The sequence below is a fragment of the Sciurus vulgaris genome (genome assembly GCF_902686455.1).
Source record: "Sciurus vulgaris genome assembly, chromosome: 8".
Classification (NCBI taxonomy): Eukaryota; Metazoa; Chordata; class Mammalia; order Rodentia; family Sciuridae; genus Sciurus; species Sciurus vulgaris.
The window spans coordinates 37,415,904-37,434,951 of record NC_136468.1 but is presented as its reverse complement, the minus strand read 5'-3'; the positions used below and the strand labels follow the sequence as shown (position 1 = coordinate 37,434,951).

Here is a 19,048-nt window from a genome sequence, read left to right as displayed (position 1 = left end):
TCTAAATTTACAAGGCATATTTTATAAGATACATGAACATTTTCTGGATTTTGCCTACAATTGACTGGTATAAACATTTATTTTGGGAAATATTTTTTCCTATAAAAATACATCTTTCACAAAAGAAAATTAACTTTATAAAAGGTGGTTCCAAGATATATTGTAATGGGCATAGTTCTAATAATTAATGTAGAGATGATTTTCATCCCACACACATTTTTATGATCTCTGCAGAGTGAATAGAAAATCTGGTTCTACATTCTGTTTTTTGTTGTTGTTGTTGTTGTTGTTGAGAGTTCTTTATATGCACACTATTGAAAATGTTCAAGTAAAACCGTGGAGAAATTTACATTCCATTTTTGACTTTTGAGTGTCCTAACATGTGGTTGTTTCATATTTCATTAAACCACCTACCAGATCCTTATTTTCTCTTTTTCAGATTGCTATAAAATTTGTCTAAAAAAACTTCCTCTATCATTTGGATTCAAATAATGGGATTCTGAGCACTGCTCTTTTGTGCGTGGAGGCCATAGACTTAATAGCTGAAAAGTATCAACCTGATATCAGCAGTAATCACCGGGAATTTAGATTGGGAGATTAAGCCTGGGAGATCATAGGAACATGGCTCCATCTAACAAATCAAAGCAGAAAAAAGAAAAAGAAAAGAGAGCTCAGTTATTGTAGTTTTTCTACATTGAGATATTAAAGTACTTTCTCAAGTTCTAGTTGTGTCCCATTTCCATTCCTTCCTAAGTGTTTTTTGAAGGTTCATTTAAAAGCAAGTCACAATAAACTTCGTAAAAACCTCATGAATATTCTATCCTCAGTCCCACTAAATTCATATTATTTAGCAAGTGGTAGGCAAGAAAATGTCAAAAACAGATACTGATATATTGAAAATAAAAAATAAATCCAGATATAATTTCATCAAATAGTAAGCACAGTAAAACTATTAATTTTATTCAAATGAAAAATTAGAATTTACTGCTATTTAAATAAGTTGCACCTGTTTTATATTAGTGGTTACTTAAGACTATTGATAAATATTTCAACTAGAGTTACTCAGGAAATCTATAAAATCAAAGTTAAATCTTGTAAGCATATGTTACTGTTAGGGCGTATTTTGACTCTTATTGGTATCTAATTGAAGTGAGTATTAAAAATGAATCATAGGAATTTACTCTGCACAATAACTAATATGTATATAATTCATGATTACAGATTAATTAGAACATTTCTTTCATTAGGTTAATTTTCATTTGGAATGTTTACTATAAACATGTTAATTTCAATTTCTTTAAGTGTTTTTCTCAAACACTGGTGACATAGTTTTCACAACCAGCCATTAGACATACATGCCATTCCTCACTGCCATCTTCTTTCCCAAGAGCTAGTGACTTGGTGAGTGGGGTTCCTGGGAGGCCAGCATCATTGTCAGGACTTGTGAGTCCATGTTGTGTCAGAAACGCACAGCTTGGCCCTGGAGGGTGTGACTGTTTGAGAGTCTGGTGGACGATTTGGTGGTCAAGGGTCATGAAGGGTTTTACTTGCTGTTTCTGGGATCTCTGTAGCTGAGGTCTTGCAGGACTTTCCAGGTGTGCTGGGACCTACAGAATCAAAACGAAACAAATACGATGTGGTCCATCATCTGGTAAATCAGAGGCCTCTTTCCAGCAGTGGAGTTCTAACAATAAATACTGCAACATCTAGTTTCTCTCAGATCTGTGATCTGTGCTTCTGTTCCAAGTTACACACAATTTGAATGGATTACGGTTTTTAAGAACCATAAGTTTTTAAGCTTTACTAAAATATCTTCGATGCTTACCAGTTTTTTTTTTATACAAATGACTCTAACAAATAGGAATAATTATAAAAGCAGCAATTCTTTTTGAGGATATAAAAAGAAGACCTAAAATGATTCAAAAACACTGTAGTTGATTAACTATTAGAAGTGATTTATATATAATATATATTCCTGGTGTTCCTTTGCATTACACGTACATATTCTGTTGACTATAACATCTTTTCATTAAGAAAATTCCAAAATTGCTTATCAGGTAGTAGAAACTAGAAATGCATGTGCAAAGTATTAAGTGTGATACTCGACGAAAGGCAAAAGTCTAGGTGATTTTTTTCTGTTGTTTTCCTTTCTCAAGTTTGTATACTGAGCGAAGATTTATTTTGTAAAAATATCATTTTTAAACCTTTCTGTATTCTAACCTATAATACCAATGAATTAGCAGAGTCATTATTATGAATTGACAGATAAAAGGATTCAGGGAAAAAAACGAACCACTGCCATGTGCTAACCAATCATCAAATGTCCTGTCTTTTGAAATTCCTTCCCACAGAACATACCAGCAAAATTCTGGACATCTTCAGTCTAGTTGTAATAATTAATGTTGTACCATCGGTAGTAAAAGGACATTTTTAAGCATCTCAAGCTTTCCCTTTAAAAGCCTATGAATGCAGCATTTCTTGCCAGTTGCCTTTATATTTACTGTGTAGTGATATGGCTTCTAATATATTTTCCTCAAGTGGTCTATATATAAACCTATTTAATATTTCCCTCATGTTAAACAATAGCAAAGATTGCTGTACAGTGCTTATTTTCTTTTTATTTCAGTTATACAAACTACTTCTTAAATCCCTTAACATGCATTAGCCCAGATAAATAGCCTTTACAAAGTATTTTGCATTTAAATTAGCTGGTTTGGGGTACAATATTGTCGTAGTTACTTTAGTTTAATTCTGTTATGCTGACATTTTTAGCATTATTTTAATTGTACTACCATAAAATAATTTTTCAGTCATATAAAAAAGATTAAGATTGGTAATAAAGATTACACATATTACTAATTATATTGCTATGAGCTTTAAAGTTGTAAAATAACATTTCATTAAAATGCCAGTGGTAATTTTTTAAGGGTAGCCATTTAGATTATCCTACAGTTTTAAGTTAATCCATCTTAATCTGTATACATTTACAAAATATACATTATAGATAACATTTTCAGAGTTTCATGAAGCTGAATGATCTTTTACATTATGTAACTGAATGCTTAAAGAACGTTGTACACTGACAAATAGAAAATATCTTTAATTGTAAGAAAAGCATGCTTAATCAGAATTTACAACATTGATTAGTTTATTCTTTTTTCACTCTAGAGCTATTGACTCTGAAAGCATTTGTTGGAGTGCATACTCTCCTGTTCTATGAGGAGCACAAGAAAAATTGTGAGATGAATTCAGGGTTAGAGGAGTTTACAACCTATTAGGCAATATTAATATCAATTACAGCAACAACAATAATAAACAATTATATACTAGGTACTGTGCTAAGCAAGTTACATATATTATTTTATTTAATCTTTTTTTATAAACTTAGGAGATAGGATTTATTAGTATACCTGCTGAGATTCAGAAATGTTAAATGATGTGCCTATTATTACTCAGCCAGTGGGGAGGAACTGTGATACAGAACCTGCCTTCCTAAGCCTACAATAACTAAAATAATTGAAGTACAAAGGAAAGGTCCAGTAGTACATGCAATGAGCTTAAAATGCTACAAAAGTATTGCTTTTTAAATCACATATTAGAAGAGAAAATGATAAGCCAGGTGTTGGAAGGAGAGAAGGTCCTGCCCAGGAAGCAAAGGAATGAAACTCTCAAGATGAAATGAGACAAGAAGTTGGAAGATAGTCACAAATCTCACTCATGATAAAGAACTCATATAGGTACTTCCCTTTTTAAAGCAAGACTACCATCTCCTGTTCAGATCATTCAGTACAGAGATAGGATACAATATAAATGGGACCTATCCTAACTGCATTATTAGCTGCGTATGGAGAATTACAAAGACCTAACAGGCAAAAATAAGAGCTGTCTGGGATCCTGTCTGTGCAACATTTGAAAACTGAGCAGAAGATTCTAAAAGCTTCATGGAGCAGGGGAAGATTCACAGAAATGTGATAACACTACTCCCCAGAAAATCTCTGACCTTTGCTCTCACAGACTAATACGAGAACAATGGCACAACTTAGTGTGAAACCCAGTTAAACCCTGTACTCCCCATTTTAAAATAATTTTACACTGCATAGGTTCTGAAGATGTAAAAAGATCAGTTGCATTTCTTTTGCTGAATATCCCCATATTTCATAGGATGAAGTAAATTAAATTATAGGTTGCTGTTAATCATTTATTCAACTAATCAAGAAACCTCTTTCGATTGTCAAACATGTGGGCACTGAGCATTTCTGACAGGAGAAGGGAGATGACCAAAACACCCACTCTCAAATGGCTGACAGTCAAGCCACAGTCAGGACAGGGATGAAGAAACTGTACTCTCCAAGGGCAAGAACTATATTTATCTTAATGGCTGCTCTACTGCCATACTTCTGTACATAGTCCAGAGAATGCTACACAGCAGGAATTTTAAAATTATGTGCTCATCTATGTGTGAAATTCATGAATGAAATATGGAGTCATTAGAATGCAGTGGGAGAGTACTATGGTGACCATGGAGAGCTTTGGGAATTCACTAAAAGAGTCAATTAATCATATTCAGAATATCAAAGTCTTCACCTAGAAGGCTAGGGCTGCTGCAGGTTATGATGTATCTCATTGAACTGCCAAAAAGATTAAGACCATTGAAATAAAGGGAAATTTTGCTATTGAAAACAGTAAGCAAATCAAATATCCAGAAATCTGAATTATGTTTCAACAATTAGTCCCTTAATGCTACAAACTGAAAACATACGTAATGCTTCCACTTCCCTGACACCTTACCATCACATTACTAAAGGCCTATTTATAGCACTTTTCTTTTACTTTTTTGGTTTTCACTAAGCACATCATATCTACTAAGACAAAAAATTACAAGGCATACTAGAAGGCAAATAACACTGAAGACACAAAGAAAGCATCAAACCCAGACTCAGATACAGCATAAAATTGAGATTATCATATTGGGAATTTAAAAAGACTATGACTAATAAGCCAATGGTACTAATGGATAGAGTAGAACACATTCAAGAACACATGAGCAATGTAAACAGAGCAATGGAAATTCCAATAAAGAATTAAAAGGAAGTGCTAGAGATCAAAATTAGTAACAGAAAAGAAGAATGTCTTTGATCAGTTTATCCATAGATTGAAAACAACTGAATAAAAAAATAAGAACTTGGGGATTCTAAACTGAACATTGAAAATTGAAACGCAGGGGTTAGGAATTTGGCTCAGTGTCACAGTGCTTGCCTAGCACGCACATGGCCCTGAGTTTGGCCCTCGTCCCTGAGGAGGAGGTAGGGTGGAGAAAGTGAGAAAAATTGAAATGCAAATAGAAATAAAAGCTTGAAAAAATGAGAATATTGAAGAACTGTGGTTTCAGTTACCAAAGGCATATCTTACACATAATGAAAATATCAAAGGATTAAAATAAAAAGAAATGAAGAGAGATAAATTTAAAACAGTAATGACTGAGAATTTGTCCAAATTAATGTCAGAAATAAAAGCACAGATCCAGAAATTTCAGAGAATACCAAGAAGGATAAACTTAAGAAAAGAGAAAGGGAGAGGAAAGGAAAGGAAAAAGAAGAAAGGAAGAAGCAAGTAAGTTATGACTGTGTGAATGATATTCAAAGTACAAAAGAAATCAAAGATAAAGGAAAAATCATGAAAAAAGCTAGGGGCAAGGGAAGGGAAATAATTCACTTATAGAAGAGCAAAGATAAAATTTATAGCTGAATTCTCTCAGAAACCATGCTAGCAAGAAGAGAATAGAGTGAAATAAATAAAATGTTGAGAGATACCAATCTAAAATTCTTTATCCTGTGAAATTTCCCTCTAAAAGTGAAGGAAAAATAAGGATTTTCTCAAGGAAACAAATATTGAGAGAATTTATTGCTAGTAGATCTGTCTAACTAGAAGTATTAAGAGAAGTTATAAATTTAGCAGAAATGTAAATGATATAGGTTAAAAATCAGTTCTACATAAAGAAAAGAGCATCAGAAAAGGAATGAATGAAGAAGAAATAAAATCTTTTATTTTTCTTATTTTTAATTGATCTAATACATAACATTTTCAAAATAATAGTAGCAGTAATGTATTTATATATGCACATATCAACACTTATGTATTCTTATGAATAAGTGAACAAAAGCAATGATACAAGAATTAGGAAGAAAGATATCAGTATTCTTTTGTTATTATAAGGTATCTGTATCACCCATGAATTGCTTTTTTTGAAAGTGGACGTTTAGTATTTGTAAATGTATAATGCAAACCCTAAGGCAACCACTAAAAAAAGGTTTAAAAAATAATTCCAACTGATTTGCTAAGAAAGGAGAGAAGATGTCATCATCATAAAAACCTCAATTAAAACCAGAAGTATTGAAAAAAGCATAGAAAGAAAAAAAATGAACAAAAAATAAGGATAACAAATAAAAATGGTGATAGAAAATGGTAGATATTTATTCAACTATACAATAACTACTTTGAAAATCAATTATATAAATGTGCTAATGAAAAAAGAATAAGAAATCTACTTTAAATATAAAGGCACATGTGGATTAAAAGTAAATGTATATAGAAAGATATGTTAACATTAACCCAAAAAAATGCAGGAAGAGCTATAATAATTTCAAACAGGGAATATCTCATGGCAAGGAATGTTATCAGGAATAAAGTGAAACATTACAGAATGATAAGGGGTCAATTCTCTAAGAAGGTATTACCAGCCTTAATGTATGTATACCTAACAACAGAATGACAAGTTACTTAAGGTAAAAACAGAGAAAAGCCAGGAGAAGGAGATGAGTCCACTGTTATAGTTGGAGACTTCAACATGTCTCTATCAGAAATACATGAATGCAGCATGGAGAAAATCAGTAAGAATATAATAACTCAATAATGTCAACAAAAATGGGATGTAATTGAGACCTATAGACTACCTCATCCAACAAAAACATAATGCACATGTCTTTCAAGTTCACATGAAACACCAAAATGGATCATTTTCTGGGCTACAGAAGGCATTAACAAGTTTAAAAGAATAGAAATCATTAAATGTCTACTCTAAGTTGATGGAATCACACTAGAAATCCCATAACACCAATAGCTAGAAAATCCAACAATATTAGAGAAACACATTTCTAAACTACATGAGTCAAAGAAATGTCAAGAATTCTGAAAGAGTTTGAACTAAATAACAATTAAAAGCACAACTTCTCAAAGTGTATGGTGTACAGTGTAAGGAATGCTTAGAAGGAAGTTTATAATATTTGATGCATATATTTAAAAAGAAGAAAAAATTAAATTTTATATTTTAAAAATCTAAGTTCCAACCATGCCTATCTGCCTGTAGTTCCAGATATTCAGTTGACTATGGAAGCTCTGGAGGACTACTTGAACTCATTAGAGACTAGCCTAAGTGACAGTAAGACTCACCTAAAAAAAGAAATTCCGCCACTCTGGAACTCAGTATGGAGATTCCTCAGAAAACTTGGAATGGACCCACCGTTTGACCCAGTTATTCCACTCCTCAGTTTATAACCAAGGACCTAAAATTAGCATAGTATAGTAACACAGCCACATCAATGTTTATAGTTGCTCAATTCACAATAGCTAGATATTGGAACCAACCTAGATGCCCTTCAATAGAAGAATGGATAAAGAAACTGTGATATACACAATGGAATATCACTCAGTCATAAAGAATGATAAAATTATGTCATTTAGGTGGAGAATATCACGGTAAGTGAAATGAAATAAACCAATCTCCAAAAACCAAAGACAGGATGTTTTCCCTTATAAGTGGATGATGATACATAACAGAGCAGGTGGCAGGGAGGGTAAGAGAAGAATGGAGAAACTTTGGATTGTGTAGAGGGAAATGGGGCAGGGGGGCAGGGGAAGGAAAAATAGTGGACTGATACTGACATCATTATCCTATGTACATGTATGATTACACAAATGGTATGAATCTACATTGTGTACAGCCATAGATATGTAAAGTTGTGCCCCATTTGTATACAATGGATTAAAATGCAGTCTTTAAAAAAAAAAGAAAGAAAAAAAATAAAGAAAGGAGAAAATAATAATATAAAGCAGAAGTCAATATTGAAAACAAAAAAAAATCAGTAAAGAAAAAAAAAACAAAGCCTGTTTTTTTTTTTAAATATCAGTAAAAATCAATAAGTCTCAAACTAGGTAAGCCAAAGAAAAAGAGAATACAAATTACAAATATCAAAAATGATAGCCAGACATGCATGGTGGTATATATACTGCTGTAGTCCCAGCTACTTGACTGAGGTGGGAGGATCAAAACAAGCTTGAGCAACACACATTAAAAAATAAATAAAAGAAAGGAAGGAAAAAAAGAAAATAAATGAAGGGACTTCATTACAGAGTCTACAGATATTAAAAAGATAATAAATTACTACAGTGAATAACTCTATGCCCACTGGTTTAATAATATAGATGAAATGGATCTATTCCTTGAAAGACATACATGCCAACACTCAAAAAAGAGGAAACTGTTAGGCCTATATATATATTAAGCAAATTTAATTAGTTACCAATACATTTCCCAAACAGAAATTACAAAAACCCAGATGAATTCACAGGAGAATGCTAACAAACTTTTAAGGAAGACATAATACTTATTCTCTATGTTTTTTGAAATTAGAAACAGGGAATACTTCATTCTATGAGATCAGCATTATCTTAATGTCAAAACCAAACAGAGATACAGTAGATGCAGAATAAGCATTTGACAAAACTCAACACTACTAGGAAACTGAGAATTAAGGATATCTCATCTAACTTGATAGGGAATAGTTATAAAAACACTGCAGCTAGAACCATACTTATTGGTGAAAAGCTAGAAACTTTCCATTAAAGTCAGAATGTTCCCTCTCACCATATCTTTTCAACACTGTACCTGCAGTAATAACTAAAGCAGTAATACAAGAAAAGTAAATAAAACACATATATGTAGGAAGGAGGAAATAGAACTGTCTTTGTTCATAGATGACATGATAATTGATGTGAAAAGTCGAAAGTATTAACAACAACAAAAAAGAAAACTCTTAGATCTAATTAGTAAGTATAGAATGTTTGTGGATTATAAGGTTAATATGCAAAAGTCAATTTCTTTCCTACATATTAGCAATGAACACATGAAGTTTGAAATTAAAAATACAAAGTCATTTATACTAGCACCTGAGAAGTGAAATACTAAGGTATAAATCTAACAAGATACATACAAAATGAGGAAAATTACAAAACTCTGATGAAAGAATTCAAAGAATAGCTGGACAGATACTCTTTCAAAACTGGGAAGACTCATCTTTGTCAAGATGCCAGTTCTTCCCAACTTTATCAGCAGATTCAATGTAATCCAATCAACATCACAGCAAAGTTATTTTGTGGCTATCAACACATTGACTCTAAAGTTTATACCAGAGGTAAAAGACTCAGAATAACGAACATGGTATTAAAGGAGAATGAAGTTAAAGAGCTGACACTGACATTAAAACTATGAAACTTCAGTAATCATGACAATGTGGTAATAGCAAAAGAGACAAATTGGTCAGTAAAATAGAATAGAGAGTCCATAATAGAGACACATAGATATAGTAAACTGATCTTTGACAAAGGAACAAAGTCAGTACAATGGAGAAAACATGTTAAGGAACAATCGGACATCCACATACAAAAATAAGTGAGTCTAGGCACATACTGTTATGATTTAAATGTCTCCCGAAGGCTTATGTGTTGAAGACTTTATTCCCAGTGCAGCAGTATTCAGAGATGGGATTTTAGGGAAATGATTAGATCATGAAAGTGTTGATCTTATGAATGGATTTATCCATTAATGAATGCATAGCTTAATGGGTCTCCAGGGAAGGGTTTATTTTAAAAGTGATCTTTGTTTCCTGGCCACCACAAGTGAACAGATTTCCTCTGTCATACACTTCTGCAATGATGTACTTTCTCACCACAGACCCAAAAGCAACTGAGTCAAGTGACCATGGACAGAAACCTGTGGAACTGTGACACAAAATAAAGTTTTCATCCTTTAAATTGATTTCTCTTGGACCTTCAATCACATCAATGGAAAGTTAACTAAAATACATATTCTAACCCCTTAACAAAAATTAACTTAAAATGAATTACAAACCTACATGTAAAATAAAAGTTATAAAACTCCTTTGAAATAACATAGTAGAAAACATAAATGACCTTTTTTGTGGTGTAAACATTTTTTAGAAAACAATAATAAGTTTATTAAACTGGTCTGCATTAAAATTAAAATTTTCTGCTCTGCAAAATTTCCTCTCCAAAGAATAAAAAGGGAAGCCGTAGACTAGAAGAAAATATGCATGTGATAAAGAACTATGATTTTAAATATTTAAAGAATTCTCAAAACTCAACAATAAAAAGGTCAGCAGCCACACAAAAAAGATGACCAAAGACCTTATCAGACATCTCAAGAAAGAGGATACATAATTGATAAATAAGCATATGAAAAGATGTTCTACATTATATGTCATCATGGAAATGCAAATTAAGACAATAATATACCACTATACACTTATTAGAATGGCCAAAATTTGGAATACTGACATCATCAAATGCTGGCAAGAATATGGAGCAACAAGAATTCTCATTCATTGCTGGTCAGAATGCAAAACGGGCTTTTGCCCGTGGACGCCGCCGAGAAAGCATCGTTGAAGTCTCTGTTCCTGCAGCCGTCATGTCTAAATCAGAGTCCCCTAAAGAGCCCGAACAGCTGTGGAAGCTATTCATCAGAGGGCTGAGCTTTGAAACAACTGATGAGAGTCTGAGAAGCCATTTTGAGCAATGGGGAACACTCACAGACTGTGTGGTAATGAGAGACCCAAACACCAAGCGCTCCAGGTTTGGGTTTGTCACTTATGCCACTGTGGAGGAAGTGGATGCAGCCATGAATGCAAGACCTCACAAGATGGATGGAAGAGTTGTGGAACCAAAGAGAGCTGTCTCAAGAGAAGATTCTCAGAGACCAGGGGCCCACTTAACTGTGAAAAAGATCTTTGTTGGTGGCATTAAAGAAGACACTGAAGAACATCATCTACGAGATTATTTTGAACAGTATGGAAAAATTGAAGTTATTGAAATCATGACTGACAGAGGCAGCGGAAAGAAGAGGGGCTTTGCTTTCGTAACTTTTGACGACCATGACTCTGTGGATAAGATTGTCATTCAGAAATACCATACTGTGAAAGGCCACAGCTGTGAAGTGAGGAAAGTCCTGTCAAAGCAAGAGATGGCTAGTGCTTCATCTAGTCAAAGAGGTCGAAGTGGTTCTGGAAACTTCAGTGGTGGTGGCGGAGGTGGTTTTGGTGGAAATGACAATTTTGGTCGTGGAGGAAACTTCAGTTGTCGTGGTGGCTTTGGTGGCAGCCGTGGTGGTGGTGGATATGGTGGCGGTGGATATGGTGGCAGCAGGGATGGCTACAATGGATTTGGTAATGATGGAAGCAATTTTGGAGGTGGTGGAAGCTACAATGATTTTGGCAATTACAACAATCAGTCATCAAATTTTGAACCCATGAAGGGTGGAAACTTTGGAGGCAGAAGCTCTGGACCTTACGGTGGTGGAGGCCAATACTTTGCCAAACCATGAAACCAAGGTGACTATGGCGGTTCCAGCAGCAGCAGTAGCTATGGCAGTGGCAGAAGGTTTTAATATTGCCAGGAAACAAAGCTTAGCAGGAGAGGAGAGCCAGAGAAGTGACAGGGAAGCTACAGGTTACAACAGATTTGTGAACTAGCCAAGCACAGTGGTGGCAGGGCCTAGCTGCTACAAAGAAGACATGGTTTAGACAATACTCATGTGTATGGGCAAAAAAAAACCTCGAGGACTGTATTTGTGACTAATTGTATAACAGGTTATTTTAGTTTCTGTTCTGTGGAAAGTGTAAAGCATTTCAACAAAGGGTTTTAATGTAGACTTTTTTTTTCTTTTTTTTTTCTTTTTTTTTTTTTGCACCCATGCTGTTGATTGCTAAATGTAATAGTCTGATCATGATGCTGAATAAATGTGACTTTTTTAAAATGTGCTGTGTGAAGTTAGTCTACTCTGAAGCCATCTTGGTAAAACTTCCCAACAGTGTGAAGTTAGAATTCATTTAGGATGATGCCAGGCTCAGAAACCTTGGTTGTAGTTCTTGTGACCTGAAGTTCACCATTGAAAGGGTCACCCATGCATAGTTATGGGATTATTTGGTTGTAAAAATGATTGTTGGCACATCCTATGCAATACCTAAATTGAATAATGGTACCAGATAAATAATAGATGGGAACGAAGCTTGTGTATCATCCATTATCATGTGTAATCAATAAACGATTTAATTCTCTTGAAAAAAAAAAAGAATGCAAAACCGTACAGGTATTTTGGAAGTCAGTTTTGCAATTTTTAATTAAACTAACCATTCTTTTACCATATAATCCACCAGTTGCACCCTTGTTATTTACAGAAATAACTGGAAACATGTCCACTCAAAAACCCACACATGGATATTTATATATCAACTTTAGTCAAAATCTTGGAAGCAATCATGATATTCTTCCTAGCAAGTGGATAAACCAGCTATGATACATCTGAACAATGGAACTGGATTATGCACCAAAAAGAAATGAGTTGTGACTCTACCAAAAGATGTGGAGAAAAGTGAAGTTCATGTTTCGAAGTAAAAGAAGCCAATCTAAAAAGACTATATCCTACAATGTGAACTATATAACACTCTGGGAAATGCAAAATTATGAAGACCAGTGTTTTTCACTGACTAAAAGATGGGAGGGATGCTTTGGTAGACCAAAGATGATTGGATTTCCAAAGCAATTAAACTTGTGTGTATAATACTATAGTGGTGGATAACGTTATACTTTTTTCCCCAAAATAATGGAATGTACAATACCAACAGCAAACCCTTAATGTAAAATATGGACTTCAGGTGATAGTAAGATACCAGTGCAGGTTCACCCGTTCTAACAAATGCACCACTCTTGTGAGATGTTGACAGTGGTGAAGTTTGTGCAAGTCCAGGGTAGGGAATATATGGGAAATCTCAGTACCTGCAACAATCTTGCTGTGAACATAAAACTTGTCTAAAACATGAAGTCTTTGTTAAAACTTTAACAGAGGGTTAGATTCACTAAGAGAACCAGGGACAATGGGATTAATGAGTAAACAAAAGTATTTAAGAAATATTAGAATCACAAAAATTCCTATAAGAACAATAACCTAAAAAGAGTTGGTCAAGAAAGGAAAAATCCATCTCTGAATTACAGGAAGCATAATCTTTAGGAAATTATAATCAGAAATACAAAATGTATGTATCTATGAGTTCAATCTATTTCCCTTTTTTCTATTTGTTTTTAGAGTAAATAAGTGCAGGAATTCTGTGTACAAAGAGAATTAATGGAAATCCAAGAGGAAAATAGCATAGGACACAGAAGTCAGGTATCATTCTTGGATACTAACAGCTGAAAAAACAATTTTAGGATATATGGTACCTGATTTAAAATCCCAGAGTTTGGATCAGTTTGGGGAAGGTTCAGGTTTATAAATCACCAAAGAATTAGTTAGAAATTAATTAAGATTGACTAAATGTCATTAACTGACCTGCTTGCACTTGGATTTAACATTGCCTGGTAGATAAAAGAGTTGTGGAGTAACAGGTCAGCCAAGCAGTGCTGTTGAAAGATTCTCTTCCCTGTGTGGAAATATGCTTATTTTTACATAGTAGGTTTCAAATTGCTCTTCTAGAGTAATTCATCCATTCCTCCAATTTACTTTGCAATATTCTACAATGTAGTCGTTTGACCTAGTTCTTATATGGATTTTAGATCCTACCAAATGAATATATTCTACAAGGAAATCTAAGAAACAAATGGTAGTTATGTCAGAAAACTTTGAAAAGCTCCACAAACCCCATGATTTTCTACTCTATAACACTATCTATCTGTATTAAAACTCCTTAAGTATTGCTAGATGTCATATAAAATTATTTTAAATATAATTCGTATTTAGGTAGGTTTACGTTTATTTTAGTTTCTTTAAAAATTTTATCTCTTTATAAAGAAAGCATAAAATAATGGTCAAAGTTCTTACTTAATTCTTTCAGCATTTACTCAGCAAACATTTAATGACAGTTTGCTTTTTGGTAAATTCAATTCGCAGGGATTCATTCATCTCCAGAAGCACAGATGTGACTCATGTGTCATGTTCACCTAGAGACCACTTATCTAAACAGAGGGCAAAGACCTGTGAGGAGATGAATCAGCTTCAGTGTATTGGCCTTAGAAACACAGAACTAAAAAGTGTTGACAAACATCACACAAGCAATTACCTCTGTAACAATACCTTTTATCAGCATTATTTTGACAAGTAAATCCAATTCACCAAACAAATAAATGAACACCTAACTATTGCGGTAGGAACTGGAATAAAAATATCTTCATTCAGAAATAGATTTATTTTAAATATATTACCCGGTAATAATAATTAAAAACTCACAGACCACCACCAAATACATACATATGCATGTACGCTCACACGTACCAAAAACCAAGACACACAATTCTGTTCACTACAATATGACAGCCCTTATTTAATTTTGTTCATTTTATACTAAGATTGAATTTAATAAATGAAGTAAAAAGTTTGGACTTCACCAGTGAATAATAGGTAACTATTAATTATGTTCTTGGTATCAGAGGTATATAAGGGGAAATCTATTTTGGGGGGCTTATGAACGTACTACCTCCTAGATACCAACTCATAAAAGCCACATGACATTTGTTAATGTTCTGCAGTAAAGATTAATAACTCATTTCTTCAAATCTTACTTTCCTCACAGCAGTCTGTGGATATGATATATCCATAAATCTCATTTTGACTAAACCTAAAATTATACAGTCGAGCTTGTCTGATTGAGATATAACTACTGAACTAAAGTAGGACTCAGTTCATCAAAAGTTTTACTTAGTTTTCTGAATAACTGTCAGCATATTTCAGTTGAGTATTATATAATCCAAAGCTATTTAATGGATAATAATATAAAATGTGATTGTAACATATTCCTTCAGTCTCAATCATTTGAATTTGGATAATTCCAATGGTGTGTCATTGAGAAGAGATCCACACTTAAAAGACTTTAGAAAGATGTGAATGTTATTAAGCCAAATTTTGCTAATTTAATAGTGCTCTAGCAGCAAAATTCTTGCATTCAACAAGCACTTGTATTTAGACTCTAAAGTCTAGCTTCTCTTACAACTCCATCTAACTCCATTTGTGTGTGTGTTTATTTGTTTTGTTTATACTGGTTCCTTGATAAACTTACCATTTCATACCATTAAAAAAATAGAACAAATGTCAGAAATAACTGACTGTCTTAGTGTGACCTGTGTATTTGAAATTTTTGTATATTTGAAATTTTTTGAGCTGTAAACATGAATCAAAAATCACATCAGAGACTCACTACTTTCCAGGGACTTCAAAACAATACAACCGTCATGCACTCACTATGACCAAATAATCACATCAATAACCAAAATAAGTTAATATGAAACATTCAGAAAACTTAAGCCATGGGACTTTAAAATATATTTGTGATTGTGTTTGCAGGTTTAGCATTTAACATTTCTGTGAATAGTTTTGAATGCCTACCACGCTTCGGGTTTTATGCTATTGTAACGAGTTCTGGGGATATAATGATAACAAATCAGACATAACACATTTTTCAAAGAGTTCACAGTCTATTAGGAGAGATCAATATTTAAACATATAATTATAATACAATGTGACAAGTCCTGTGAAAGTAAAATGTGCCATAAAATCAACCAGAGAGACCTAGATAAAATGTGAACAAGTCATTTGAATGAAAGTCAGTTTCTGCTACTAATTGCACTGACTCATTCATTTAGCAAATGCATGAATGCCTATTACTACAGGAACTTCAGTGGGTAACAATGGTCAGCAAAGTCAAATATGGTCCCTATCCTCAGGTAGCTTGTGGCAGGTGAAAGACACATACTTTAATCCAACAGTCACATGAATGACTACATGTTTTCAAGTGCTATAAGTGGTGGAAAGAATAAATAAACATGACTGTGAGCATGTGGGAAAAGGATATTATCTAGGCAAAGGTAAAGGACTTCCCAGAGGAAGGAGGTGAGACAAATGTACTGAAAAGAGATAATCGAGCTAGAACAGAGAGATTATAGCAGGGCCAGAGGCTGCACAAGCCAGTAGCACCAGCTCATGCAATTTTTTAGATTTCAAAATGTTTCTTTATCACAGGAGATGACATGATAACAGTTCAGTCAGATGAATTCTCAAGGGGTAAATGAGGAATTAAAGAAAGGAGAAAGTGTTGCTTAAACCGTTGTGAAGAGGGCAAGGTAGTCAGGTAGACACAAGTAAGAAATTAAAGAGATGTTGAGATGTTGTATACTAGGGTTCTCAGCTTCTGTGACTGGATGTATAGTGATGTTCTTCATTGAGAAGACTGGGGTTTTGATACGATAAGGCATTGTAAATTTAGTTTTTTGAATTTATTACATTTTTGAGTACTTAAAGATGTTCAGGAAGGATATGGAGTAAGTAGTAGGTCTATGTGTATGAAACTCAGAAGTAAGTTCTGGGCTTAATTATTTCAAGGATGGAATTTACATACTACCTAGACTTAGATGAAGATTGATGAGATGAACACAGAAGAAAGAAGATAAGAGGCCTTGAACTAAACATGATAGACTGACTTCCAACTTCTAACTGCACATAGGAAAATCTATTCTGATAATAATAGATTATTAAAAATAAAAGTTATTATTATTAACTTTTTCCAAAGTTCAAATGATGTGGGGTGTGTGTGTGCATGCGTGCACGTATTTTTTAAAAACTTATTTGAAATTTATGTGTGGTACATTGTCGGGCAAGGTTTCCTTAATTAGATAACTATATTAGTTTGCTTCATTTCCAAAATTCTGCACTCACTTCTTTGATATAAGAACCTTCTTAGTACAGCTGTTTTATAACATTCATATTACCAGTCCTCAAGACTGCAATTCCAAAATGTAAAGTTTTTTAAAATCAGAGGGACTAAACCACTATAGTGCACCAATAAAAAATACGGAGAAGATCAGACAGGTTTTTTCTTTCTTTTTTTAAGATTCACATAATCTCATTTATTAACAAAATCATTATATATATAATGAAATATAATGAGGCTGCTAATATGGTTTTCTTTATCACACTTAGAGAAAATATTCATATGAGTTACTGCAGTTATAGTAAAGTGTTTAATTATAAAATACTGTCTGAGCCCCAGGGGATATTAAATGATAAATAATATGTGGACTATATTACCGTTCTGGATCTGAAACATTAAGAATTCTAAAACACATTTAGCTCTATACTTTTGGATAATATATTTGTATATTTTTTATTGTTGTTTATTGCGTGAACAACATGTGAAAAAACTATGCTACATGCTTTATATATATTAACTTCTTTAATTTCATGGTATCATAAAATTTTACAATATCATACAAATCCAATGGGCTTGCACTGGTGGACTGAGGCAGGAGGCTTGCCTGAGCTCAGAAGTTCAAGGCCAACCTGGACAGCCTAGTGAGATCCTGTCTCTTAAAAAAGCAGAATATAAGTAAAAATTGGAATGTCAGTACAATATTAAATTTCTTATTATTTTTTAAAATTATAATATATCAGAAATTAAAACCCAAATTGAGCATATGCTGCCTTGGAGAAAAAAACTGAAATGAAGAACTGTCCTTTTCAATCCAACAAACCAAATGAATGAACAAATAATTTATTCTTTGTTTAATAAGAATGCATTTTCAGGGCTGGCGTTGTGGCTCAGTGGTAGAGCACTTGCCTAGCATGCTTGAGGCACTGGGTTCAATTCTCAGCACTGCATATAAAAAAATAAAAATCCATTGACAACTAAAAAAAATATTTTAAAAAATTAAGTTAAAAAAAAAAGAATGTATTGTCCAAGTATAACAACAGTTTATTTGGTATCATTAAAGATATTTGTATTTAGGATTTATAAAGCTAAACTAAAATAGTTTATATGCTTTTTAGTAGTTTAAGTTCCCCTACAATTCAATAATTTGCCATAAGTGTAGAAATAAGCAGGCTTGTTACTTAAGTTAGATTTAGTAATGTGTCTTCATTTTCTTTTCAAAAATTTATCTTATTGCATTAGAGGTTAACGATTAGTATTTATTAAGAAGATTTTTTATAAAGCAAAAGACATTTTGCTTCAGAAATCAACAACTGTGTTTAGCTGATGCTTCACACTTCACAGTCACTTTCAAGTTAAAACAAAGCTCTACCGTAATGCTTAAAGGTACTATTTTTCATCCTTGGTACAGTGACCTTTCGATATCATTTTCATTATGAAGTTGTGAACGCTCTTTCAAGGATGCAGAGAAGAAAGGAGAAACAAGACTGACTTCTTTAAAAGGTCATATTTCAAATATCTTAGAAACTCATCAATGCATTTTAAAAAAACTACATGTTCAAAACTAGATCTAAAGCCATAAATGGGAACATCTGTGATAAATATCCAAACCTTCCTATGTTTGCCATCTGTCATATCATTCTGTTACAAATACACTATATTTATCATTTTTATTGCATCCTAATGGTTGGATTTGGGATGACACCAACTCTTCAGACCTTATAAAAGAAATTCATAGTATCAAACTACTCAGACCTTATAAAAGAAATTCATAGGCTACTTAATGTAATTGAGTATATGATAAAGAAATTTACACTGTTCTACAAAAATAAAGATCATAAAGGTTTGCTCCTGAAAAAAATTCTAAACAATTAATATGATTTTATAATATTTTCAGCTGTAAAACTTTTTATATCCTTTATCCACTTACTTTGTGGGTTGATATATTATCATCAATTAATAAAGTCATTTCTATCATAATAAAATGTCATCATTAGAACTGCAGTATTCTA

General features: G+C 33.1%; 2 protein-coding genes across 4 annotated transcripts in view; one reads left to right on the top strand and one right to left on the bottom strand.

Moving 5' to 3' along the window:
- TFEC (transcription factor EC) overlaps nucleotides 1-19,048 on the bottom strand; it is a 137,811-nt gene that overhangs the window by 33,062 nt on the left and 85,701 nt on the right. For all 3 annotated transcript variants that reach the window (XM_079150527.1, XM_079150525.1, XM_079150526.1), the window contains one exon: nucleotides 1,356-1,607. In XM_079150527.1, coding sequence (XP_079006653.1) covers nucleotides 1,356-1,535 — 180 coding nt within the window. In that variant the 5' untranslated portion in view covers nucleotides 1,536-1,607. The remainder of the gene's footprint in view (nucleotides 1-1,355; nucleotides 1,608-19,048) is intronic.
- Nucleotides 10,716-11,979, top strand: LOC306667769 (heterogeneous nuclear ribonucleoprotein A1-like). Its single transcript, XM_079150531.1, has one exon. The coding sequence runs from the start codon at nucleotides 10,760-10,762 to the stop codon at nucleotides 11,669-11,671; it is 912 nt and encodes a 303-aa protein (XP_079006657.1). The 5' UTR covers nucleotides 10,716-10,759; the 3' UTR covers nucleotides 11,672-11,979.